Here is a 26,756-nt window from a genome sequence, read left to right on the forward strand (position 1 = left end):
TAAAAGGGTGTCAAAATGGAACTGAAACCGATTGTCAAAATCGGAAACGATCGGTGCGATCGAATCAAACCGCATTGTTTTTATACAATGCGGTTCTGATTTCATAGGTTCTATTACTAGTTCGGTTCGGTTCAAAACCGAAAAACCATTGATTAACCGAGTAGAAAACTAAGATTAGGAATCTTCTTATTTGTTTAAGAATGGGGTTAAACACTCTAAAAAGTTTTTTTTGTATTTTATTCGAGTGCCAAATTCATGAAGGGACAGAAGGTTTTAGTACGAGCATGTCTTAGTGGACTTTGTTAATGAATTGAGTGAGGTATGGATTGGTGATTTCCTTAGGTTGGTTTTCCTTGTGGTACTTTGCAGCCTTGAGTAATCACTTACAATTATCCTTGCAACTAGCATGTCTAAGTGAACTTTGCCTAGAGTTAAATGTGTATGAAACAATATAATTTTTCTCACATAATAAGGACATGAAAATAAAAATTAAAAGGTATAAAGGTGAAATCGATATTACAAGCCACATGTAAATCGGATAATGAAAACCGAATAAAAATCAATAAAATCGTATTGCATATAAAACGATTATAATTTTAAGTGCGATTTTAATTTCTATCTTTTTAAATGTACATTAAATCGAATCGCACCGTTTGACACCCTTAGAAAGATGCGGGTTTGAGATGCATAAGGAGAAAGATGCAAAGAGGTAACTTAGGGAGGGATGCAGTGAGAGAGAGAGAGAGAGAGAGAAAAGTAGGGTAAGGAGGGCACACAGAGAATATGGGGAGGGGGAGAGAAGTCACCTTCACGGCCCATCTCGAGTAAAATGAGACAAAAACAGTTCTGAGATTTGATGGTTGGTCAAAAATGTCTTGCCAACTTATTCATCGGTCCAGGGGGAGGGAGCCATTTATTTAGGCTTTAGCCATATTAAATTAAAAAATTAAATCAAACCAAATAATCCCTTCTTCTCCCTTTCCTTAGCAGGTAAGCAAACGAAGACAGTGGGGACTCTGAGACCCGTCCCCAGTCTCTTTCTTCCCCAGTAACGCTGTAAATCAATAAAATCTAATCCCAGACCCCTGAGATCCGACCCGAACCAACCCCACCCACCATCAGAATTCAAAATACACACCCATCGAACGACCAACGAATTGTTCTTAACCCAATATTTGTATTTTGTAAATCCCTTTTCTCTTCAATAATCTTATATGGGCTCGGGTTTGAGCCTACCTGATGGGTGGCCGTGGTAGCCCGGTGGGTCGTGGGATACTGGCATTACTTATAAGCAAAACGTGAAGACTAACTTCTAGAGAAGCAGAGGAAGCAGCAACAAAGCCAGCGTTATTATCTCTGTCAAATATCTTCTAGATAGATAGGATTATATGATGGATCTTTATCCCCTTAATTTGCCTGTCTCTCAATTTCCTCAATTCATCTTGTAGGGGTTGGAAATGATCATCTTAATCCCTGTGCAAATACAATTCAGATGGGATCCACCTCCCTCTATTAGAGGGAATTGAGGAAATTGACGAAAAGATAAATTGAGGTGATATTTTTCCTTATAAGACGCGGTTATGCCGTCACTTGTAACATGGGCCCCATCTCCACTAACTTTGCTTGACCTTAAAATTCTCGTTTTTTAATTTTCCAAATCAGCACCAACACGCTATCTCTCCCTCTCTCTCTGTATCTTCATTTCCTTTTCTTCCTCGAAATTTCCTTCTCCATCTATGCCCTTGAGCCTGAGAGAGATTTCTTCTGGTCTCTCTCTTCCTCATACTTTCTTTCTATATAGAACTGCTCCACCAAGTTAAACACAAGGAATTACTTAAATCTTTTTTTTGCTTGCTTGATTTTTACCTTTCTTCTCTCTTATACCTTCAATCTCTGTAGTTGTTGTTCTATCAATCTAGAGATTACTTTTACAGAAACAGAGTAACCAACCCGTAATAGTTGCAGAAAGATGGAGAACAGTCAGCAGTCGTTTTGGCAGTTCAGCGATCAGCTCCGGTTGCAATCGACCAACTTGGCTAATTTGTCGATCAACGATAGCATATGGGGAAACTCGTTCACGACCAAGAGGCCTGAAGAAAGGAAGAATTTTGATATCAGGGTAGGAGGTGATCGGGTTTCTTCCATCAACAACAATCTTAAACCGAATGGATCGAATTTAAATGGTTTCAACGATGACTGGAAGACCGGAAGAGGATCGAACTTCAATGGGTTCAACAACGGTTGGAAGATCGGGAATGGTCTCGATGGAGTTCTTGGTGGAGGAGGAGTTCCGAAGAACGTTGGTGTTAATGGAATCTTCGATAAGGGTATCTATCCAAAACAACCCATCCTAGACGGCAAGAACAACAGTAACAATAGCAAGTTCAACATCAACCCCAACAATAACAGCAGCAACAAGGGGAAGGGCAACAAGGATGAAGATCACGAGGGTAACAAAGGCGGAAAAAAGAGTAACAACAACAACAATAATAGTAGTAGCAGCAAGAACAGTGCTGACAAGAGATTTAAGACGCTTCCAGCATCAGAGGCTCTCCCTCGTGACGAGACTATTGGTGGTTATATCTTTGTCTGCAACAACGAGACCATGCAGGAGAATCTTCAAAGGCTCCTCTTTGGTAATGCCTTCTTTCTTTCTTATTTTTTCCCTGTTTCCACTCTCTGTGAAAGTTTGAGTTTAGTTTGCAGAGGATTCAATTAGAGAAGAATTAAAGGCCTCTCTAAAAGTTGTTCCAAGGAATTTCATTGAAATCAATCGGAACTATTGATTTTCTTGATCTAAAACTGTCTCTGAATATATTTTCTCAGGTCTTCCTCCGCGGTACCGAGATTCTGTGAGAGCTATCACTCCTGGATTGCCCCTTTTCCTGTACAACTACTCTACCCACCAACTCCATGGAATTTTCTCGGTTGGTGTTCTTCCCACCCCCCCCCCCCCCCAAAAAAAAAAAAAAAGAAATCTGATTTTTATATCTATGACTCTGGTTTCATTTTTCATTTTTGTGCTTCCTCTGCTTTCTTTAACATCTATCCGTTCCTTAACTGTTGGTCAGGCTGCTAGTTTTGGGGGAACTAATATCGATCCAACGGCTTGGGAGGACAAGAAGTGTCCTGGTGAATCTCGTTTCCCAGCTCAGGTATTCATTTACTTCCATCCAATTCTTCTCTCTTGCATCTGATAACAAGAAACCCAATTCTTCTTTCTTGCATCTGATAATCCAAACTTGTTTTGGGGGGTTGACAGGTACGAGTTGTTGCAAAAAAGAATTGTGAACCATTAGAGGAAGACGCTTTCAGACCTATCCTTCACCACTATGACGGCCCCAAGTTCCGCTTAGAACTCAACATTCCTGAGGTATGCACATATCTCATTTTCTCAATGAAAATTGCCCATTATATATATATTATATATATATATTCCCTTGATACCAATCTAATTATTGGTTACATGAAATTGTTGTTCGTTTGTACCAGGCACTCGCACTCTTGGATATTTTTGCAGAGAGCAACCCTTAACGACGAGGCCAACAGACAGCTTTCTTACCTATGGAGATTACTTAAAATATATTTTTAAAAAAATGAAGAAAAAGAGTATGAGAGAGAGAGAGAGAGAGAGAGAGAGAGAGAGGAGAAGGGAATCTTTGAATACTAATAACTTGGGATTGCAGAGCAGAGATTTTATACAAGTAAAAGCGAAGAAAGGAGAAGAATAGCCTCTCCCTTGAAAAAACAAAGAGGAAAATATGACGTTTGTATTGTTGTTTGATACTGAAACTCTAGACAGAGTGTTTGTATTTGTTTCCCCTATTTTGTCATAAGTAAATAAAATATAATACAAAGACTATATAAATTGCTCTTCTTCTTCTTCATTCGTGATTGCATATATGGTTTGTCTACAGATGTTTCTGTGGGTTTATCAGTTGTTCCGTTCGGTTCGAGTAGCATGTTTAGTGTTTGTATATCTACTAGCCATGGAGTCCCTCGATGTATTGAAGCTTTCAGAGAGGCAAAGTTGCCCCTTTCCTGACTTTAGTTCTTGAGGTGGGCGTGCTTGCTTGTACATAGCTCTCCTAGCACCAACAAGCACAACTGACTACATGCATAAATGGATTAAAGGTGTACTGTATGAATTAGATTGCAAGCCCTTAGATCATCGTGAGTTGTGTGAATGCACTAGCAACCATCCGACTCATTACGTCATGGAATTTTTTTTTTTTTTTAGGGTGAAAAAAAGAAAGTTTAGTTAAACATAATATTAACAAGAGTATTCATGCAGTCGGTTGAGGATTGTGTAATCCCATCATGGATTGTTGAATACAAGGATTTTAGGCCTGATTTGGTATGATTTCTATTTAAAAAATTGTTTCGTTTGATTTTTGCACCTTATTTCAGTAAAATAGAAATCAAATGAAATAGAAATTCTGAAATAGCTGAAGAGATGTTTCAGAATTTCTATTTCTTTTGATTTAGCACTCTTGCTCTTGAATGAACACATGGTTAATTTCATGGGTAAAGTAGTAATTTTATGTTAAAAATAAAACACCCACCCTTCTTCTCCTAATGGTCTCATCATCACCACCCCACTCCCACCATCGCCACCGCCACCACCACCACCATTACTACCTTGTTACCACTACCACCACCAACACCACTACTTTGCCATCACCACCACTGCCACCACTGCCGTTGCCACCACCATTGCCATCGCCACCACCCCCACCCCCACCCCCACTACTTCCATGTCACCACTACCTTGCCACCACCGTCACCGTCACCATCACCATCACCACTACCCCACTCCCGCCATCACCATCCTTCCCAAAGAAATATAGAGAATCTATTCGTAGAATTTAAATTATCAAATGGATTTTTTTTATTCTTGAAATATTTCATATTGATACAACCAAAACAATTTCAATTTTTTGATCAAAAAACTATTTCAAGAAATCAATCCAAAATTGAAATATAAATCATAACAAATCAGGCCTTAGTCTTAATTTTACTTAAGATATAGATATCTGAACAAGCAGTTTAAGCCCACAAAGAGCTTATGAGAATAAAACAATTTCATATCATACCTAGGAGAGGACAGTAAGGCCATTTTATTATATATAAAGGAGAGAGAAGGTCCCGTCCTTGGCGGCCCAGTTTAGGTTGGTGGGAGCCTGCCAATGGAGAACTTGGACACAATTCCTCAATAGGAGGCAGACGAGAGAGAATGTCAGGCGGTATCGCCTTATCGGTAGTAATTCCAAACCAAAATTGAACAACTTTTTGTCCGATCCATATTGATCTCCGATACACTGATACAATATCGGCAAAATGGTGGGTTTTTTTTTCCCTTTGTCTGAGAAATGATATGATATTGTAGATAGTGTGGTCGGTTAAATTGATTTCTCTCTTCTTATACCAAGGAAAAAAGATAAATAGTGTCTAGGAGGGGAAAAAAAATAAAAGAGCAGAGAAGGAGCAAGAATTAGATGACAAACATTAAATTTGAGTTTAAGAGGATGAGAAGGAAGGATTGATACTCTCTAAATTATTGCTTCTCTTTAAGGTACAGTGAATGTGAGGGTTGTAAGCCCCCTTTTCAAAGCAATAAATGATTGAGAGCAAAAGTGCCACCCACGGATACAACAATTCGAATGGATTGGAATCCTAATTCCACTTTGTATGAATCCGATCCATATTCGATATCTGTATTTTGATTAATATCACCTGTACCGTGGACTAAAATCCATGATATATATATATATATATATATATATATATATATATATAGTGGAGGGATATTTGTGAAGAACACAGACGTGTTGCCGTGTTGGCCACCCAACCCACTGAACACCGCCCAGTAGCACTGTCATTTTCATGGTAGCTGTTGGGGTTGAAAGTGAGATTGGGGAACCAAATCACCTCTCTCTCTCTCAGATTCGTTGACTGCACTCACTGTTTCATCCACGACAATAATTTATGTGAGAGCACGCCCCGGCCTCTCAACCCTACTAAGAGGTATTCCATTCCCAACAAATGTGTTCCTTTGTTCCATAGTATGAAACCATGCTCCAAGCTTTTGTTCCAATCTCAATTACACAGTACCACTGTTCTGTAAAGTATTGACCACGGTTTCTAAAATCGGATCAGATCCGTTGATTCTGGACAACCCAGATCGGACCAATCCCTTTACAAAACTAGGGTTTAAGATGTTTTTGCCGATCTCCACCGGTTCTGTGGCCGATTCCAATCCCAGATCAGATCAAAATAGGCCATGAAGAATCCGGATCCGGATCTTGATTCATAATTTATATCAACGGCAATAATGCCCTCTTGTATTACATTTAGGTAAACAATTACTATGTTATTTTTGTTTTCCTTTTTCTCTTCTATAGTGACACTCCAACAAGAAAAACATATTGCACGCCATATATTTTGGTGAGCATTGTAAAGTCAACATTTAATGAAACTGATGTATCCACCCAAGGAAGGATGGAAACGTAAGAAGATATTTTCTATTTATCCAGTAAAACTAATATTGTCAATCAAATACAATGGAAATAATAATTAATACCATTCTGCCCAGAAGAACAAAAATAATAATTAACAATTTAGCAGATAAAGAAGATAAACTAAGAATGTTAACTCTGTCTAATCAAAATTACTATTAACAAATTGATTTTTAAAAAAATGGATGCAGGCACATTAAAAATATCCAAGGCGTTTCTAACCTTATTGAATGTAAGGTGGATCAAAGAAAGCCCATTCAATGACTTGCTCATACTGAGCAGCGGCTTTGTCCCACGTGTAGTTTTTCTCCATGCCTCGCTTCACTAATCCCTTCCAAGAAGACTTGTGTTCCTCATATGTCCCAATGGCAACTCTCAGAGTCTGTCAATCATCATTTGTTACTGTTAAAAACTCTCGTTTTAAACCCCACGGAGAAATGAGTACATGGGATGGTCAATAAACTTCAGAAAATGCAATCAGTAAGGTCATTTTGTGTAGTTACCCTTCCAATATGAAAATTTTCACTGAATGGTCCTGATAGATTCATATTGATACAACTACATTACACTCCAAAACCATTTCAATGGGGTCAAATATTAAGATCTTTTAGTTGACTCAACAAGGTAAGGGACACCAATAAAATAAATCAACAATTCTGCGACCAAAAATCTTTTGGCCAACTCAACCACTAAATTTATTTTTAAAGATGGTATTGGTTGTGTTAAAAAAAATGTATGTCATGAACATGGCATAGTAAATACCAGGACAAAACACTAGAACAGAAGTGATGCATCATATGATCACAGATTTCTTTACCTTCTCCTTCAATTGTTTCTACCCAGAGGAATTCACGAATATTAGTCATGTTTTTCCCTTGTCCTAGGTTACAGTGGAGTTCTACCCCAATGTGAAGCACCCTTGGTTTTTTTTCTCACCACTCCCTCCCAAGGAAAATTCTGGGGCATCCTTGGTTCAAACCACAAAGAGGGTTAGGATTCGCCAAATTTCATCATGGTGCAAATCTATGCTCTAAAATATTGGTTTGAATGTAAGATAAAACAAGAAGTTTGCGGCTCACACGAAGAATCTCCAAAGCAAACTTTTAGTAGTAAAAAAGATTAGAACCTTCTTTCAGTAAGAAAAACAAGATTCGAACTTACCACCAACATACTCTCCTTTGATAGTGGAGAAAAGGTCCACCTGTCAAAGCATTTAAGACAATGGTTATGAATAAGTTGATATCTCAACTGCTCCAACTCAGTGTTTTATATAGAAGTAGAGAAAGTTTTTAAAATATAGAAAACCTTGTAACACATATCGTCAATATCATAAAATTTGAGCATCAGGGAAAACACCCATGAAAATTTCTAGAAGAATGATACCATGTGCATTACTTACATGTCAACTTCCAAGAAATTTGCCAATACAAACTACACAATACAATATGAAAATAAAGAAAAAGTGGAACAGATAAACAAGGAGAAAGTTTTTTTTTTTTTTTTGGGGGGGGGCAGTTCCTTTTGGACTGATAAAAACTGATGTGTGCTTTTCTTTTATGAATGTCTCAGATAGTTTGGACATTACAACTAGTGTAAGTTTTGCCATCTATCCATCCACCAAAGCACCTTAGCAAACGTCCATCTCAGATCAATAAACTAGTGGATCATGAATTAAGTCACAAATTTGATGGCCCAAAGCAGTACAAAGAGATTGGACTCTCGGATGAGACTAAGCAGCTACCGACCGCATATATATAGCATCCAATTGAGAATTACTTACCCCTTGAGACATCCAGTTTAAAATTTTTATGTTTCTGCAATACCTAACTACTAGTTTAAGTTGGGATATTACTTGAGGGCTGAAGCAGTAGCACTATCATGATTGGACCGTTATAAACCACTCTGAAAACCTAGGCCAAGGAGAATCGGGTCAAAACATGGATTTCGGTCCAACAGGGTATTTAGGAATTTATTTATTTGTTTGGAGTTATTTTTGTAATTTCATCTTTGTTATTATTAAATTCTTGTTTTTGTATATCAGCAGGATAGGAATAGAGTTCAAGTAGGTTTTAACTTCTGTTTTAGAATATGATTAGGAGTCCTTTTTTTTTCTTCTTTATACAAAATTGTAACCCATTGAACATACTTGAGTTGAAAGGATTGGATCAATTGTTTGTTTAGTGGCTGTGGTGCATGTCCCTGCCCAACTCAGGTATGAGCTATTCATCACAGGTGTGAACCTGCTGTTCTTCTCCATTCTATTTTCTTCTGTTCTCCTTCTTCCCTTCTTCTCGTACTTCTTCCTCTTTACTTCTTGGCTTATCTGATTCCAAACCAAGCAGATACCCTGTTTTTCTGTCAATTTCCAACCTGCATCATTTGACCATATCTTATTCATATTAGTTTGGACTCTTCTTAGATTTGGTGTTTATGTTGCTAATCTCTCTTGAATCCTGACAATAGTCTAATATTTTTTATCCTTATCAACATATATGAATTACAAGCAACCAGCCTACCATACCTCCTCTAGCCTTATTAAGATATTATTTTCTGGCCTGGAAATCATAAGTAGACCCAAGCAATTCTATTGCTGAAGTTACAGTCCAGCTTAATTAGTGTTTACTAAGTTCAGACATCTTTTAGAACCCCTGTTTTACCGTCTCTTCTTCCCCTTTCTAATTTCTAAAATCAGTAAATTATTCCCTCATGAATACAATCATTGGGCAGTGTTTAGTAAAAACAGAAAAACCATTTTTTTTTAAAAACTGCATTAAATCTTTGGAGTCTATTTAGTTTCTCAGTTTTCTTCAAATCCTTCAATCAGATCCTGGTCCTACGTGTGGTCCCTGCCTCTGTTATCTTCTTGATTCCATTCTAGAGCGTGGAGCCCACCAAGGACATTCCTATCTTTCTTTATAATAGTTGGTTGTGTTTTCTTTAAACTGAATATAAATAGTAGCTTGTCCAGATGTACAATAAAGAAAGCAGAAACTGCAGACATTTCCAAAACCCTGGTGTAAAGCATAGGTAACTTAAGAAGTGCAGAAAGAGGTAACCATATAGTCTGAGTTATAAGTGTTGAATGATACCAAATTCTGAATTTCTAGTAACTACCACTTTATGGAAGAGAATATGTCGAATCCAAGAGTTTTAGAACAGACTACATACCCAGTACCCAGACTGTTGCCTTCTTCAGCATAAGGATTGAAATTCTCCACCGTATCCTGCAACAAGAAAGAGAAAAACAAAGAGATGTCTCATTTGTATTTGGCCAATACAAATGATTTGGGAAATGTAGTTCCTTGAAAGTTAACTCACTTTAAGCCCTCCAGTGCAATGCACAACAGGAACAGTTCCATATTTCATAGCATATAACTGATTCAGTCCACATGGCTCAAATCTTGATGGCATCAATAATATGTCGCAGCTGCACATTTTCAAGTATTAAAACATTGTCATTATTAGTAAGTAAAGAAGTATTGTAATAGCTACAAAAATATTTCAGATGTTCACTTCTATACCCTGCAGTTATTCTATGAGATACAGGAATATTAAAACCAACCCAACCCCGGAACTTGTCTTTATATGTAGATTCCGTTGCTCTGATCCAATTCTCATACTGTGGGTCCCCTGACCCAAGCATAATCTGAAATGGATAAGATGGCATGAGTTAGTAATCTCCCAGTTAAAGGATAAAGTATAAGCAACTGGTTGACTATTTTGGAGACAACTAGAAAGTAGAAAACCTGAATCTTTGTGGCAAACGATTTTTTATTGTATATATTGAGGTTCTTCAGGAGTAGGAGTTTATATGTTTGTTAACCATTAAAACAAAAGGCGATAGTTCATAAGGGCATATTCTCAAAATAAGATAGGATTTGGTAACCAGAATATTTTAAGAACATTAAACAAGAGAATAAAAGAAGACCGACTTACAAACTGGATGTCATCTTGCATAAGCTCTGGAATTGCTGAGAGAATAAGATCAACACCTTTTTGGAAGTCCAGTCTCCCAATGAATCCAATCTATGAATTCCACCTCCAGTTCAATTATAAAAATAGAAAGTGTTTGTCCCAATTTCAGCAATGCATGGTTAAGGATTCACATCTTACCATTGGACAATCAGGTCGGACAGCAAGACCTAATTCCTCCTGCAGAGCAGTCTTACATTGAACCTACATTTCGAAACCACTTAGTGCACAATACCAACACCTTTAGACTGATGCTTAGATGACTAAAACATAAATAGATTTTAGGGTCTGAGCAACCTTTCCAGAGAGGTCATCAACAGAGTAATGGAAAGGAATATGTTCATCTGAAGCTGGGTTCCACTCAGCAATATCAACGCCATTAACAATTCCTGGTTGTAATGCAAAAAAAAATTGATTAAAAAATAAAAAAACTGAAGATCAAAAGCGTTTGATCTTCTTTATCACTTTTTGGTGTCAAAATTTTGGAAGCAAAAGCACCTGTAGCACATCTAACATAGTCATGGGCACCTCTTTAGGTTCTTATAACACTAGGTTAAGTGGCTCTTTGCAATGAACCCAGTGTGTAATGCTGTTAATCAAGAGCATCTCAAAAGTCAAACCAATTACAATTAATAATGATAAGGCAGAGGTGTGGTGCAACGGATGTTATGCAAGGACTTGCAGAATGTCCCTGTGTTCCAGCTGTCATTTGGCTTTAGTATAATATGTATTATAACTGAACGTATAGTCTTAAACATGTGGATCAAAGGCCTAGAACAGAAGCTCATTTGTTCCATCTCCTTACAAGAAAGGTACAATTGAAGTGCTGCAGAGAAGGTTTTTTCTGGGTCAAAGATGTCAAAGATGTATTTTTCCTTGTAAACTATTGATCCTTGACAAGTTAACAATGTCTGTTTGACTATGCCAAATTTTTTGAAAAGACAAACAGCTTAACTTCTTTTTTTTTGGGGGGGTGGGGGGGAGGGGGAGGGGAGGGTGTGGAGTTGGTTCCAGATTACATTATTTAAAAACAATGAGCGGTTGAGTTTTAAAGTGTTCCAAATCAAACTTTAAGGCAGTGATATTGTGCTACAGCCTTCCCTGATAAAATGTGTTGCTAATGTGATATTATTATCCGTTTCTATGATTAAGAGTACTAGGTTGATAGATCTTGAAGTTGTGCAACAAGAAGTTCATTTACTAAAAGAGGACCGCTTTATCATACAGTTCAAAACCTTTACCATTCAAGACACTCTTCCGATTGCTTAGGATCTCATTTAGACCATGTCCACCTTCAACAGTAGTAATTTCCCAAGAATAACCCTGCACAAAAGGTAGAAGTTAACAACTAAACAGACATAAGAAGTACCAGTCCCCTCCTAGTAGAAATATGGCCTTAAATAGAGTTGAATGGCAGAACAGTTTCACAGAATCTGTGTAGCCAACCCCAATTAGTTGGGAAAAGGCTTAGTTGAGCTGGGTTATCTGATAGAAATATGGCCAGTCTACGAAAAGCACAGTATCCATGTGGCACAAATGCAGAGGCATCTGTAACCCATTCCCAGTATAACTGGTCCACCCCAAAAGACTACTAGGCCAAAACATTTTCTTATGGATGGTGATGTCTTATCTTTATACGCTAACTCAACTCAAATAACCTTCATCTCAGCTACTTGATTAGGGCTTAGTAATGAGTTTCCAGGATTCATGTTCAAATATTTTGGCTAAAGGTCTAATCCCAGCTGCCAGCCTGATACTTCCCACTCTCCTCCCTCTCCAAAACACTTCCCAAAAAAAGGGCTGATGGACCCAATGAGCAGAATAAAACACTCGTTTTCTCTGGGTTTGGAGATCTCCCAGGTTTACCCATCAAAAGGTTGGCGTGACCTCGCATGTCCCACAAGTACTGATACTTCACTAGTAGGTCATTCTTACAGTTGACCACACTATCTGCTATTGGATCTAAGGGAATAATGAAGCTTGAAGATGCATCATGAAGTGCTTATGACCTGGCTAACTGTCAATATTCGATCAGCTGTAACAATTGCGCCTTTCAAAACATTAACGGCTTCCCCTGTGTCAAGAGCATGTGTCCTTGCCCACGTGGGGAACACCCACTCCAGTGCTCCGTACCACTCAGGTGTCAACTCCAAATTCTTGTATGTTGCTGCAGGCTCCACCCCCTTGTATAAAATCAGACTACAATTAGAACTAAAATTTCAAATGAATCTGACCAAGAGAGTGATCTCTGACTAATATAAAAAATATGGAAATTCAATCTCTTAAGTATAATATGAGAGAAGTACTATCACATCAGATATGGCAATCGAGCTTTCAGCAAGCTGCATACAGAATACAGATGACAGATTGACCCAATCCAGTCATTGTTAGCATGTGATTTATCACATCCTGCCAGAAGGATAGAACAAAGAAAATGGCAATAACAGAAGGAGTGCACAGTCAGACAGCTTCAACCAGTAGTCTAGTCAGTTTACAACATAAAGATCACTTACACAAGATTCATGGAATGATGGATTCTCCAAAATAAATGGCTATTTTGTTCACATGCCAAATCGATGGGAACTCAGGCAGCAAATTATTTTCTTTTTAGGTGATAAAAACACTTTCTGATGTGGAACTCAAGCAGCAAAGATTTTAGTCATAGGATTGTCCACTGTTTTCACATGCCAAATCATATATTTTCTTTTAAGTGAGTCTAATCTTTTCATCTAGTACGACGGGAAACGAAAAACATAGATTAGTTGATGAAGTGTTTTTAAGTTGTGTCTGGGAGGAACTGGTCAGGTATGAAAACCTCTGGGGACCCTAGGTAACCCTCTTTATTCAATTACTCTTCATTATCATTTGTCTTATTGTTATTCTTATTTACCGCCAATTTTGTTTTTTTTTCTCTTATCAAATCTGATTTATTTTTCTCATCTAAGCTCTCAAACCCAGTGTTCTGGAAAACCAACCCAGACCAGGATGAAATTATTAGTTGTCCAAACTATAGCTGTGTTAACCATCAAAACTGCTAATTTGCTCAAAAACATTGACTTCATCAAATATTATCAGAATCTGTGTGACACTGTCATACTAGACGATTGAACCAACCAGTCAAATCATGTGTCTCTCATACTGTAGAATAAAGGTTAATATATTAAAACCAATTAAGCAAGGAAGTTTAACATATTCCAACTCACCAGCATTTGCTGATGATTAAATCATGTGTCTACCATACTATAGAATAAGAGGTTAATATCTTAAAACCAATTTTAACATCTACCATTATACCCACAATGATCAGCCATACAATTGCTATTCATAATGGCAAGGAACATTTGCCTATTTTTATAATAAATCGTATGGTAGGTCATAAATTGGGAGAATTTGCACCCACTATAAATTTCCGAGGACAGCGAGAAATGATAATAGATCTCGTTGTTAATTTAATAAAATTTTAATAAAGTGAATATAGGTCTTCGTCGTTCATTGAGGGTGGTGAACTTATTATAAAGAAGATAAAAAATAATATGTATACAGAAGTATACGCTTTAGGTCAACATACGTGTATGTCTGCTCACAAAGCACGAAGAGTAATTGATCGGATTCGTGGGTGTTCCTATGAAGAAACACTTATGATGCTCGAATTTATGCCTTATCGAGCATGTTATCCCATTTTTAAATTGATTTATTCTGCAGCAGCAAATGCTAGTCACAATAGGGGTTGCAACAAAGCAAATTTATCATATCAAGAAGTAACCATGCACATTACCCAATAATTCTACTTTGCAGTCAAACCACTCAAACTGCATAGCCACCTAGCTTGATAATCAATCCATTCAAGTGGTCGGTGGGTAAAACTATCTGACCTATGCTTTATTTTGCATACACTGTTCAGAACATAATTATCAACCCCGTCTCAGCCTCTGTATGCATATTAGTACATAAAATGTATTGAAATCGCTGTCACTTTGTTATGTGCCTAATGGGGCCCACTCTAGTGTATGGGCGCTAGATTGGGTCAGCCTAGTATGGGATAGGTTAAAGGGCTTGATTTAATGCTTTCCATCAGCTTCGGAGCTTTTGGTGTATCAGTCAAGTACCTAACATTTGGTATCAGAGCCAGTCACCATGTCATGGATTCGAGTCACGGAAAGGGCTACCTAGAGTAGAGTGAAAGCCATCAAGAAAGGGCTACCTGCCGCCAGGCAAAAACCCTGGAGCAGAGTGGAGCTGCTTGGAAAGGGCTACCTACCGCCGAGGACAACGACTGCGGAAGCGTGGTGGTCTGTTATGTGCCTAATGGGGCTCACTCTAGTGTATGGGTGCTAGATGGGTCAGCCTGTAGGTTAAAGGGCTTGATTTAACGTGTACCATCAGCTTTGAAGCTTTTGGCGTACTGGTCAAGTAGCTAACACACTCACTCTTGAACTTCTAGTCAACATATAAAAGAAATTATCACTTTCCAGTATCCAAAACATGGGCAACAATGCCAAAACCGTATACCTGATGTGCAAGGTTATGTATGACAAGAACACTGCGAGCGTCCTTATAAACTCCATGGGGGCGATACTTGGCTGCCAAAAGGCTGAACCACGAACAATATTCAAGAAGATCAGTACTTCTACGATGTTATGAACTATAAGAATGAAACAAAAATGAAGAGCTTCTACATATAAAAACACCTTCATCTGAATGGAATTAAAACTGCACTTTTGACTTGTGATAACCTAAAGACAAGTTAAATAAGAGTGAAATAGCAGACTATGCTTACACCCTCTGAGAAAGAAGAGAGAAAATGTCATTGAAGACCAGATAAAATGCCCTATAACTAAAATGACCTCAACATAATATAGCACTGAGATTCTAGTGTTTTGACAGAGCACCTGCCTCATTAAGGAGCATACTTTATGCATTTACAGAGGAAGGAAACCATGAAAGGATAGGGGAACGAAAATGCCGAAACCAAATGAAAGAAGATCACATACACTGGAACAAGGCTTGCATGCCAATCATTGGCGAGGAACAAACACTTCTCGCCATAGGTGAACCCTCCAAGTGGAATTACTAGTGGAGCTTCACATGCTGCATGGCAAAGCAATGTGAACCGGAACTGTAAAACCAAAAGATAACAATTCTTGTCATTAACAAAATAGAGGAGAGGCTACTAGTGGCGCCCAGCTAATATCACCACAGAAAACTACAACCAGTACCTGATTATCACCAAAAGCACCATGACTATCACCATATGGATTTCCAGGTCTGTGATAAGAAGGATGGTCTACAAATACCTAAAGAGAAAAACAGATCACATTCTGTGTTTTTTGGGCCACAGTACTATCACAGTGGCAATAAAAATATAAAAGAGATTCTCCATCAACTGTAAGGTGTTAATAAATGAGACAAATAAAAGATACAAATAGAACATGCCCCTTCACAGCAAATAATCTTGGGAGAAGCAAGATTTTATTTCTTGTAAGAGTGTATTAGTTATAAGTTTGTAATAAAATGCTGCGAAATTTCCTGAAAACCCCTTCATTTAGTTTGTAGATTGCTCAGACTTATAACTACATATATTTAGAAGCAACTGATCTCTTGCTCTCTCATTTTCCCATGCCACCTAATTCCCTCTATTTTGGATAAACTATCCATCTTTAGGAATCTCAATGCTTGAATTTCATATCAGAAAATCAAAGGGTTTTATATAGGCAAACATATTGGCTGCTTTAGTTTTTACTTTACTTCCTTCTCCTCGCCTTCAGGAGTTCAATGTGACTCCCCCTCCATCCTGTTTGATTTTGATTGTGGGGATTAGAGGTTTTTCATCCTTGATAAATCTCTCTCCCCTTTAACCACACACACCCCAAGCATGGCACCCAAACTGGTGGACAAGCCAACAAGTTTTCCAGTAGAGATTGAACTCACCATAGTGATGGATGGGTCAATTGGACGTCTGGCCTAAATTGCTGAATAAGCACTTTATTAGAATTTCTATATTGTCAAGTTAACTTGATGCAGATTCATCACCGAAATAAGCTTGTTTTATTAGAAATAAGTCTAGGGCTGGGTTATATACATGTTGGGCCTTTGATTCCATGGGTTTTCCATGTAATAGGCCACTTTTATGGGCCTAAAATATAGGAAATTAGGTTGCATACGGGATTAATTGTTTTAGTTCTGTACTTAGTTTTATTTTGGAGTTTTAGTTCATAAATTGAACCGGTTCAACCAATGGTTCAATTTAAGTGATTTTAGTAGTTTTTTTTTTAGTGTTTAGTGGGGCTGGATTAGGACTGTTTTGAGTCTATTTCAGTTTCCTAGTCAGTTTAAGTTACCTAATAAGTTGAAAATTGGGTTAGGCCTTTCCTGTTTAGTGTAGGAGTCTAATTTTGAGTCTTTTCTATAAGGTTGTAAGGGGGGCAAGTATTGAACACGAATTTTGACGTTAATGAAAAGCTTTTGCTGCTCTTCTTCTCCATTGAAGATTTTATCTTGTGTTTGATCAAGGCTGGTGGGATTGGTGTTTGATTTGATTGACACCTTGTGGTGGGAAGCCCGGGTGGTTTGTTGGTGGGATTGGTGTTTGATCCAATCGACAACTTGGGGTGTGAAGATCGAGTGGTTCTTTGAAGCTTTCTTTCAATTCTTTGAAGACTTCCTTCAAGTTCAAGATCAAGATTCAAGATTTATTCAAGATCCTCTAACCAATTGAGCTGCCCTTGCAACAACGGTAAATTTGAATCATCCCATCAATACCCATTCTTCTCCTAATCCTCCAAACCACCCCAAAACCCAAATTTTCCCACCCATCTCTTGAAACTATCCCACCTCCCAAAATTCTTAACAAACCATTCAGCTAACACCACCTTCACATAATTGGATTAAGTATTCTCCTGTGCAATTGGAATACTCGAACCAAGCTATTTTCCCATTACCCCATTCAAGCCACAACATCCCACCTATTTCTTGAGATCATCCCATTACCCAAATTCTTCACAGACCAATCCAACCATCAGAAACATACCATACCTGAATCAAATTTCATTCCCTACACTAGGAATAATCGATCCAAACCCTAGCCCCAAATTCCCATCCTAAATCCTAGATCCCCCTCTTTTCCTCTTTTCCAAAACCCGAAACCCTAAACCTAAGTTGCTGCCCATTCAAATTTACACACTTCCATCCATCAAAACATCTCAGGACCTTCACTGATAGATTCCCCTACCTTGACTTGGCATAACCCTAACAGCAAACCCTAACCCTAATTTCACCAAAACCCTATTTTGACCTAGCCGATTCACCTGTTCATAACAGATCCTGGTTTACTGGCTCCTAGTTGGTCTTCTACCAATCTAGGACTACTTTATAACTGCTAGCTTTTTTTTTTTTTATCTTTGGTTATAATTGTTTGGAGTTTTTTTCTCCCTTATTTTCTTGATTTCCACTTAAGCTAATCCAAAGATTGGGTTGCTGGAATTTGCAAATTCCACAAGTCCCTGATAACTTCCTCAAATTTGTTCAGACCTGACAAAGATGGTTTAGAACATAATGAGAAAACATTATCTTTGTATTCTGTAATTTCTTTGGAGGCTTTGACTATTTATTTATTTACCTTCCTTTTTTTTCAAGTGGGCAATGGGTAAAGATTACAGCCTAAGGAATTGGTAGAACATTTGTTTTAATTGAAAAATAAGCTGACTGAGTTTGATTTTGCATATTTCGAATGATATAAATGTTTGCTTATGCCATTTACTCTATATACATTATTTTTTTCAATAGGCAATGGGTTAGGGTTTTAGCCTAAGGAATTGGTAGAGCATTTGTCTTAATTGAAAGCTAGATGACTGACTTTTATTCTCATAGTCTGAATGACACAAAATTAGTTTATGATATTTATTCATTTTTTATTACCAAATTTTGTTTTGACTCAGGAAACTCTTTTACTCATTTTTTGGTTCAACTCAAAAACTCATGGTATTATAACTCTTTTTCTATCGTATAACTTGATATTAATTAAACTTAAGGGAATTTTTTCTGAATTTCTTAATAAACTTCTTCAATTATATTTTACCCCATCCATCGCACGGGATTCTTGCCAGACATTTCTTCTTCTGTCCTTAAATCTTCTTATTAATTAGCATGTAGGAATTGCCAAGAATTACCCACATTCCATGTGGGTCCAGGTTGGAGTCTGAGCAGGGAAAATCATTCCTCCATATTTTGGATTGGCACACAGCCTCCTTAGTTTGTCACTCTCAAGTGGAAGATCTAGAGTTGCAGTATAAACTGAGCAAGTAACTCAACATATTGATAATCTAGAGGAATCATCAGAGTCGAAACAAAAAGAAAAGCTCCATTGGGAAGACAAGTCTCTGCTTGGCGTAGGAGCAAGAGTCATCGTATTAGGTTTGCCCCTTATTTTCTTCGCTCAACCGATTGGAAAATCTGATGCCCCTTGGAAGATGCAGTGCGAGCCCGTTGTTGTCCTAGGGTTGATGTTTTGATCCTTTTGTTTTTCTCTTTGTTTGTCCGGGGCCTAGTGCCTCTTGGAGGAATCTTTGCTTTGTAAGTCCCCCCCCCTTTTCTTTGGGGTTTAATATATTTATTTATTCACCCCTAAAAAAAATAACCCACAGAAACCTTAATTTAGGTGCCAGGAATACCCTAGAGAAGTCTACCATCTCTTTCTTAAAGTTTTATTGTTGTTGGAGAAGTGAATACCAAAAATATCCTTGAAATCTCAACTAATAGTAGTCTTAGGAAACTTTGTATTCCCTCACTTTATAAGCATTGACTACCAAAAAGCCATCAAGGGGGTACAAGACTGAAGACATCCGATTCTTGCAAAAACATCCGCTTATATGAACTCTCATATGAGCTTTATCATCAAAGATTGCAATTCAAATGCTTTATACATCAATGTTGAATGTGGAAAGAAACATAAAAATATGTCAGGAAAACACTTCCATTTTGTTCTAGTTAAAAAGAACAAAAGTTTAATGATTATACTTTAAACCATAATTAGATTCTTCTCTTCTTGAGCTCCAACTTTAGTTGGTTATCCATAGGCGTCTTATACATCTGAACGACATAAAATAAAATCTCAAACCCTAATTTCCATGCAAATAGAAATGATTTTTTTGGGTTCTCAAAGTCCCTTGTCTCTAACCAAAATGCTCCCCCTTCATTCAAACTTAAATACCCAAAAAAAATTTTCTGAAAATATTATTTTCATATCCAGACTTTCATTGTAGGCAAGGAAAAATATTTATAAAAGAAAAAGGAGAAAAATGTACAAGGCTCAACACGTGCACAATCTAAAGCACAAAACAGAAGCCTATCTAAACGGCTGTAGGTACCAAAGATTTGAAATTTAGATTATGATCACTATTCTCTCAGGGATAGATTTTTGTCTTCTATGCTCCAAAATTATGCAAATCTTAAATATTTTTTTTTCAGATGCAAATAGTTTATGGCATTTTCTTTTTAAATAGTTCCCTGATATGTTTTATTATCTTACATTTTTATGATTGAAATGCAGAGAAATATTCCTAATCAATTTATTAGTTATCTTATATAGAAATATTGGAAACCAATTCCTAAAAGTATTACTTAATATGAAAAGTTTATTTCTAAACAACTACTAATGAGCAGGTCTGTTGCATTCTTTCCCTAATTCCCTAACAAAATGACCTAATTTAAGAATGCATCATCAATACAAACATCAAATTAAATTATAAAAGAAAAATAAGAACCTCAGATGGTGAACATGAAGAGATCTCATTCACTTACCCAATCAACACCTGCTCTGTACTCATGGAAGAATGCAACTTCCTGAAACCCACCAAAGCAAGGGATCTTAATGTGGCAATCAAGATCTAATGCACTCCCAAAAACCTTATCCGAGGTATCACCATGCATATATTTTGGTGAAACTACCATGACTCGATGCCCACGGGCAGCAAGTGCAACAGGCAGAGAACCACAAACATCTCCTAAGCCTCCTGTCTTTGAATATGGAGCCGCTTCGGCAGTAACAAAAACAATGTTATGGGTAACTGTGGTTGGAGGATTCTCCTCATTAATACCCTTGATTTCTTCTTCTATATCACTGACTGTGTCAGCATTGGAGTTCACAACTTGCTTTTCATCTGCATTCAAGTTGTCATGTAAATGATCAAACTGTATTGGCATATTATCAGACCCACTCTTGGAAAGAACAGCCATACATTTGCACACATTCAATAGAGCAAAGGCTACCCTATGGAAAGCAGAGTCATGCATATGCACACATTCAATAGAGCCAAGGCTACCCTATTTGGAATAAAACAATTTTTCCATGTGGTTCATGTAGGAAATACTTTTCCTTTCTATGTGGCTGATGTATCTGTTTTGACAAGCATCAGACACTTGAGCCCTTGCCAATTTCTCATCTTTGTTTAAAGGCCATTACCCAGTGCTGGTCCCGCCTATGTGGGTCCTGGGAGGGGTGAGTTTGGAGTCAGTCCTAACCTTTGGCATTTTTGCCCAGAGTGGCTGCCCTCAAGACTTGAACTTGGGCATTTGCCCTAGCAGCCCGAACCTTTTCGTCTTTGTTTATTTGAATTTGACATAAATGCCATCTACATAGACTATGAATCCATCTTTCCATATGGAAAGTGTTTCATTTTACTGCAGAAAGCTAATCTGCTGTTTATCTATTTATTATTATAGCCCTCGTTTCTATAGGAATCTTATTTATATTGCTCAGAAGATATTCCACATTGGTCAGTCCATGAGTTCTAGTTCTTTCACCTTTCAGAGATAGATTTGTTAACATGCGTTGAATCTTGACTCCTATTCCAACTCATAATCAGGAACAGATATTGTGATCCAGCCCTTGGAATGATATCGTTGTATAGTGCATGTACCCATTATTTAGAAAAGTGAAAATATGCATTTTATTAGACAGAACAATGATAAGAGAAAATAAAGCAAAAGAAAAATGAATGAAAAAAGGAAAGGAAATTAAAAAAAAAAGAATGTGACAGAGAGAAAGGGGGATGGGAGGCCCAACAGCTACACACCAGCCACAAATAGATCATCCACAATCATTATCCTCACTCAACCAGCACAGTTATGCTACCTACCCAAACGATGCTGGCATATATAACTACTAAGATCTAACCCACTTAAGTATTCACTCCACTGCTTCTGTAGGCAATACTTGCCACCGGATTATTTTCATGTTACATCCTTGCATATCACCCACTTGCAAAGAGAGTGTCACCTACAATACAACCCTAGCCCTCTCAAATAGAGGTGTATCGCTTCATGCCACATAACACATGCATATCACAATGCATAATTAAGTTACCAGCTGACTCCACCCACCATTATACGTGATATAACTAGTTAATTCTTGTGGCTCTTATACACCATGCTTGTCTAGGGTTTGCCAGTTTCCCCATCACAGTCAACAATGTTATCAAACAGACCTTAAGAGGAATACCAGTTCTTCCATTGTAATAAACAGATTTTGTAAATTTAGATAGTTTTATTCTATCTAAAATTTATTTTCTGAAGGAAATGAACTAAAGCTGTTAAATGAAGGATTTTTTTTCTTAACAACACATATGATTGTACGTACACCAGGTGTGCATGTGTTGGTAATTTACAGTTTCACCCTAAATCCCTTCTACATCAATTCCTTGTTACCATTTCAACTGCCCCCAACCTTAGCATTACAACTTCAGATTGGCTTCTTCAAAATTCAGGTTTCAACTTCTGCTTTTACCATGATGTCCCTGCTGTTTACAGCCCCAAGTCCTAGTTTCACCTTCCTATGATTATTTTAATGATATATGATTATGCTGGAGATTCCAGACATGAAACCCTAGGTCTACTTGGTAAACAACTCCTTCTCTTTCCTCTTCCATGTCTTCTTCTTATTCCTTTGAAGTTATAGTTCATGAGTACTATTCAGACTTCAGAGTTCGACAACAGTATCAGTATTCTGTTTATATTTTTCTAATTTTAAATTTTGATTACTCCTGTCCCACATCTGACTGTGACTCTAATTCCTTCTCTATCTGAACTCTGTCAATCTCCTATTATCGAATTTAGCTCGTCTCCAGGGAGCCCAGCACGCCCAGAGTGCATCCAGCCGTTGGGCTGTGCCGCACACATCCCTAGGCGTGCGCCGAGATGTGTGCGGCACAGCTCAACCACTGGATGCCCCCTGGGCACTGGGCTCCCTGGAGACGATCCTGATCCCCTATTATCCTACTCTTCTTTTACTGGTTTTTCTTAATTAATCTACAGAATCTCTCTTCTATCTAATAGGCCAATCCTGGGAGGTCTTTCCAAACATCTCTTTCTTGTAGTTTGGCCCTAGATCGGAAACCTCAAGCCGATCCAATGTCACCACCTTACTTCCCTCTATAGCTTAGAGTTGAGATCCATATCTCAGTCTGTCTTAGACCGTTAATGCAACATCCTGAACAGCATGAGCTGTATGGCTCAAGGATGCCAAGAATTTGAAGTGATGCTCACTAATCTGGAACCTGAAAACTGCCCATTGAATCAGCAGAGCGACAAGTTAGCAACACCAGTAACATTCACTGAAACTGTTCAATCTCTGAATTAGCCAATCTATCATGTGCGCTACAAGAAGACTGTGGAAAAAGGCTAGCGCACTAGATAGCTACTTATAGTTATATTATAGCAATAGCATTTTTAAGCCTACCGACTGAAAAACTACAGTGTGTAACTAGAGGCTTATTCCAAATACACATGGAGTACTCCAAACAATAAAGTAATCCATTTATCAGCTGAAAAGGTGCCTATGTGAATTTATACTTCAGGGGCCACTCGACCGATAGCTCTGGGGAATAAAGGAAAGCAAATAGATTATAAGAATGTTAAGCACCAAGTCATATGCTCTCTTTTGTCAGTGCTTTCCCCTCCCCGTTCCTTCCAATCAATCCCACAAGAATGGCAGAATCAATTCCCCTTGATTAATCCATGCTATTTAACTTATTCTGGCCCGGCAGGTCATCTATCCCCCTGACTCTCCCTCCTAGCTGCTTTCCTCTTCCCATCATATCTCCCAGCTTATCCCTTTCGATGCCCCATGTCCCTTCTTCCTTCCTTGAGCTCCCTTGCCCTCCGGAAGGTCAAACCTTTTTGAACTTCTGACCACCTAACCCCAGAAGTCAGTTACAAGTTCTGGGGTTATGAATGGAAATGAACTCAAAGACCAAGACTGTGAAAGAACTGAAAAGGCTTTTCAGTTTGGCCACTAGAGATGCTGCGATGAAAGTAGGCTTCAATCTTGGATGCTTACTAGGTGTGGGGTGCTAGTGTTATTCAACTGCTCCGAAGGAGACAAGCTACCGGCCGAAAGACCGGCAGGCACCCACCCAACTAGAGGGACTGAGAAATTAATAGAGTACAAAACTTATCTTGAAGCTTTACCTTATTCTGATCATTCAGAGGGTGATCGAGGAGTCACTGAATGAAGTCCTCTGTGTCTTTCGGAGGTGCAGACCTACAAGCATTGCTTTATTGGCTTCATCATCCTGTCTGATGTTCTGGATCTTGGCCAAATATTCGGCATTCATTATTCCAACACATACATACAATAAGTACAACATCCACATCACAAACATTTCTGCTAATTCCACATACCAGGTAGAATGGACCACCAATTAATAGCCCCACCTAGTAAGCATCCCATGGCTCAGAACCAGCTAAATTGGAAGATCTTACTTCTTGGCCAGCTTAACCTCCTCTGGGTTAATGGAAGATCTTACTATTTGGCTAGCTTAACCTCCTCCGGGTTAGTGATTAACTGCCAAATCATCTGGGTTACTGATTAACATCCAATCTGGATAATTCATGCCATACTCATACTTCAGAAGTTGAACCAAGTGTTAGGTTCATATTCATCTGGCAATGTATGGGTGGGATTAGTTCTGTTAACTCCTTAAATATGATCAGTGTAATCAGTGTGAACAATTGGGGATGCCACTCAATATTTAGCATGCTATTTCCATTAATCAAGATTTTTAAAATAAGCATAACATCAGCATTTTGTCTACTCGCAAAACAAGAAAAAATACACAGAGGTTCAAATAGTCATGAATTCAAACATTCTCAATTCTCATGCACAATATACAGGTTAGTGAATCAGCTAAAAATCTTGGATAGGCAGGTGGCAATCTGTCACAAGGCAAGACAACTTTTCTATTTTATTTTAGGGAAAAGGATCCGCACACTGTCCGTGTGCAGATTCCTTGGCATGCCAAGAGACATAAATGGGGGCCCCACAACACACTCTCTCCTCTAAATCCCTCAATTGTACTATTCGAAGTGGGTTCCCTCCATTCACCAGAATTAGTACTCTGGCATCGGAGGGAACCCACTCCCTTTATTTTATATAATATTATTAATTTATTACCAAGTGGTCATGGGTTTGTGTCTGGAAACAGCCTCTCTATGAAAACAGGGGTAAGGCTGCGTACATTATGACCCTCCCCAGACCCCACAGTGGTGGGTGCCTTGTGCACTGGGTACGCCCTTTTATTTATCACTTATATGGGAGCAGGTTCTCTATACCAGCACCCAAGTAATGCCACGAGGCACATTGGATAAGGCTGGAATCTGTGGACAAGTAAACCTGAAGGTCTACTGCTGACATGTCAAGATTCAACCCAAATGGAGTCTGCCACCAAATTAAAAACCATCAAGTGGCAAAAATTTAGGTTCTGGTGTAAAGATACCCTTTATGCCCACTGATGTAGAGAAAGTTTTTGCCTTTATATTATTATTTTTCAATCAGTTCGAAGAATAAGGTCCAGCCCAAAGTATCACACCACATTGGAGAAAAAAAAAATGTCATTTTAGTTATGTTTGGATATAAGGTAAGACATATTGACAGTTCAAAACAGAAGAGGCAATGCCAAATGCATCTTAAGGTGAACCTGTTCTGTTGGGTCATGAAATTCGACATGTGGCCAATCCAATGAGTCTCCTATACGGTCAAAATGTCGACATCAACCTTCCATGCAGCTCAACCAGTAGGCCTTCTTAGCAAAGAATGCTGAGCAACTCGCTTGGAAATCGCTTTTCCCATTTATATTTCTTTATTCCCATAAATATGGGACTCATTCTGAAAACCTTTCTCCAGGAAATTATCATATCGATGAACTTGAAATTTTCATGCAACAACAGAGATGGTAACCCCCAAATAACTTGGGGGGATTAAAATTTTGTATACCCCTCGGAACTGCATTATTATGTGAAACCACTCAATAATGCATTACGATTTTGTTTACCATATAATTATGAACCATGACTGTGGCAGATAACAACACCAAGTAAGGGGACATAAGGATGGGATTCTTTTGTAAACACAATTAGTCCAAAGGTATTCATCCTAGGTTTCAGGAATTGAACTCATTTCTAAGTTCTAACTTTTATCTACAACCCCGATGATGTATTCTTGAAATAATGAACTTGTCAATTCAAATGCTATTTCAAATAAAAACCAAAATGAAGAATCGGTTTCCATTTATATCTTTTAACAACAATGTAAATATGACTCATAAAATCAATAGCTAAATAAACAGAGTAAGCGGAAAGTGAACTTACCATACTTAGGAAACAGGTGAAGCCCAAGGAGAGAACTATTCCCGTCTTGCCTCGGAGTGAGTTGAGTGACATCCAAATCCGGAGAAGGTTCTTCTCTGGCGGAGTATCCTTCCCGAAAACTACGAAACTCCCCCTCATTTCCATCAGCGATCGATCTGCTAACCAACAGAGAAGCACCACCTCTGCGACTCCGCAATGGATCGAAACATAGTTTCCTAACTACACCCGACTTTCGTGAAATCGCCGACAAATTTAGAGGCGACTTGCGGTTGCAGATGACAAAACGACCGATCTGTAGAGCCTCCATGAGAGATTCAGAAGAACTAAAAAGTAGGACGAAAGGGATCGCAAGTTTTGGCAGGAAGAAGTATGAACAACCTAGAAAATGGAACCCAAAAGCAAACGCCGATCCCAGGAATGGGTAGTTTTGGTTGGAGACTGAAAGGAAGATTCAGACTGAGCTCTTCCCGGCAAAGTGGAATAATTCAAGTTCATAGGGACACTTGGCGCGGAAGCCGCATGAATGCACGTGGCAGTTTATTCCAAAGACACGTGTAAAGAGGACAGCTTTCTAAAGCATCGCTTGGCGATGCAGACAACTACTTTCAGGATCCGACTCCTCTACTG

At 38.3% G+C, this 26,756-nt stretch overlaps 2 protein-coding genes across 4 annotated transcripts; one reads left to right on the top strand and one right to left on the bottom strand.

Moving 5' to 3' along the window:
• Nucleotides 1-1,688: 1,688 nt before the first annotated feature.
• Nucleotides 1,689-3,586, top strand: LOC122649046 (B2 protein-like). 3 transcript variants are annotated; one of them, XM_043842401.1, is made up of 6 exons: nucleotides 1,689-1,757; nucleotides 1,934-2,636; nucleotides 2,827-2,927; nucleotides 3,072-3,155; nucleotides 3,263-3,373; nucleotides 3,493-3,586. In XM_043842401.1, exons 2-6 carry the CDS (start codon nucleotides 1,970-1,972, stop codon nucleotides 3,532-3,534), a joined length of 1,005 nt encoding a protein of 334 aa, XP_043698336.1. In that variant the 5' UTR covers nucleotides 1,689-1,757; nucleotides 1,934-1,969; the 3' UTR covers nucleotides 3,535-3,586. The 3 variants fall into 3 exon arrangements, with proteins under 3 accessions (XP_043698336.1, XP_043698335.1, XP_043698337.1); XM_043842400.1 differs by having other exon boundaries at nucleotides 1,739-1,755; nucleotides 1,913-2,636; XM_043842402.1 differs by having other exon boundaries at nucleotides 1,739-1,755; nucleotides 1,913-2,636; nucleotides 2,827-2,923; nucleotides 3,068-3,155.
• A 3,075-nt stretch (nucleotides 3,587-6,661) lies between these two features.
• On the bottom strand, nucleotides 6,662-26,508 carry LOC122643284 (soluble starch synthase 1, chloroplastic/amyloplastic-like). The gene is made up of 15 exons (XM_043836923.1): nucleotides 26,130-26,508; nucleotides 20,286-20,644; nucleotides 15,707-15,784; nucleotides 15,482-15,606; nucleotides 15,000-15,081; nucleotides 12,500-12,673; nucleotides 11,732-11,813; nucleotides 10,788-10,879; nucleotides 10,632-10,694; nucleotides 10,455-10,544; nucleotides 10,040-10,164; nucleotides 9,837-9,945; nucleotides 9,687-9,742; nucleotides 7,680-7,719; nucleotides 6,662-6,900 (listed from the first exon to the last, which is right to left on the bottom strand). The coding sequence occupies exons 1-15, from the start codon at nucleotides 26,434-26,436 to the stop codon at nucleotides 6,742-6,744; spliced, it is 1,941 nt and encodes a 646-aa protein (XP_043692858.1). The 5' UTR covers nucleotides 26,437-26,508; the 3' UTR covers nucleotides 6,662-6,741.
• Nucleotides 26,509-26,756: the final 248 nt, after the last annotated feature.

This window comes from Telopea speciosissima, chromosome 1, assembly GCF_018873765.1.
Source record: "Telopea speciosissima isolate NSW1024214 ecotype Mountain lineage chromosome 1, Tspe_v1, whole genome shotgun sequence".
In the NCBI taxonomy this organism is placed as follows: Eukaryota; Viridiplantae; Streptophyta; class Magnoliopsida; order Proteales; family Proteaceae; genus Telopea; species Telopea speciosissima.

Coding starts and splice junctions, on each gene's coding strand:
- LOC122643284 (XM_043836923.1), bottom strand. CDS start 26,436: ATGGAGGCTCTACAGATCGGTCGTTTTGTCATCTGCAACCGCAAGTCG. Junction 10,545..10,631: donor TCCGACCTGATTGTCCAATG/GTAAGATGTGAA, acceptor TGGAATTCATAG/ATTGGATTCATTGGGAGACT. Junction 9,946..10,039: donor TCTCATAGAATAACTGCAGG/GTATAGAAGTGA, acceptor GAAAATGTGCAG/CTGCGACATATTATTGATGC.
- LOC122649046 (XM_043842401.1), top strand. CDS start 1,970: ATGGAGAACAGTCAGCAGTCGTTTTGGCAGTTCAGCGATCAGCTCCGG. Junction 2,637..2,826: donor TCTTCAAAGGCTCCTCTTTG/GTAATGCCTTCT, acceptor ATATTTTCTCAG/GTCTTCCTCCGCGGTACCGA. Junction 3,374..3,492: donor TAGAACTCAACATTCCTGAG/GTATGCACATAT, acceptor CGTTTGTACCAG/GCACTCGCACTCTTGGATAT.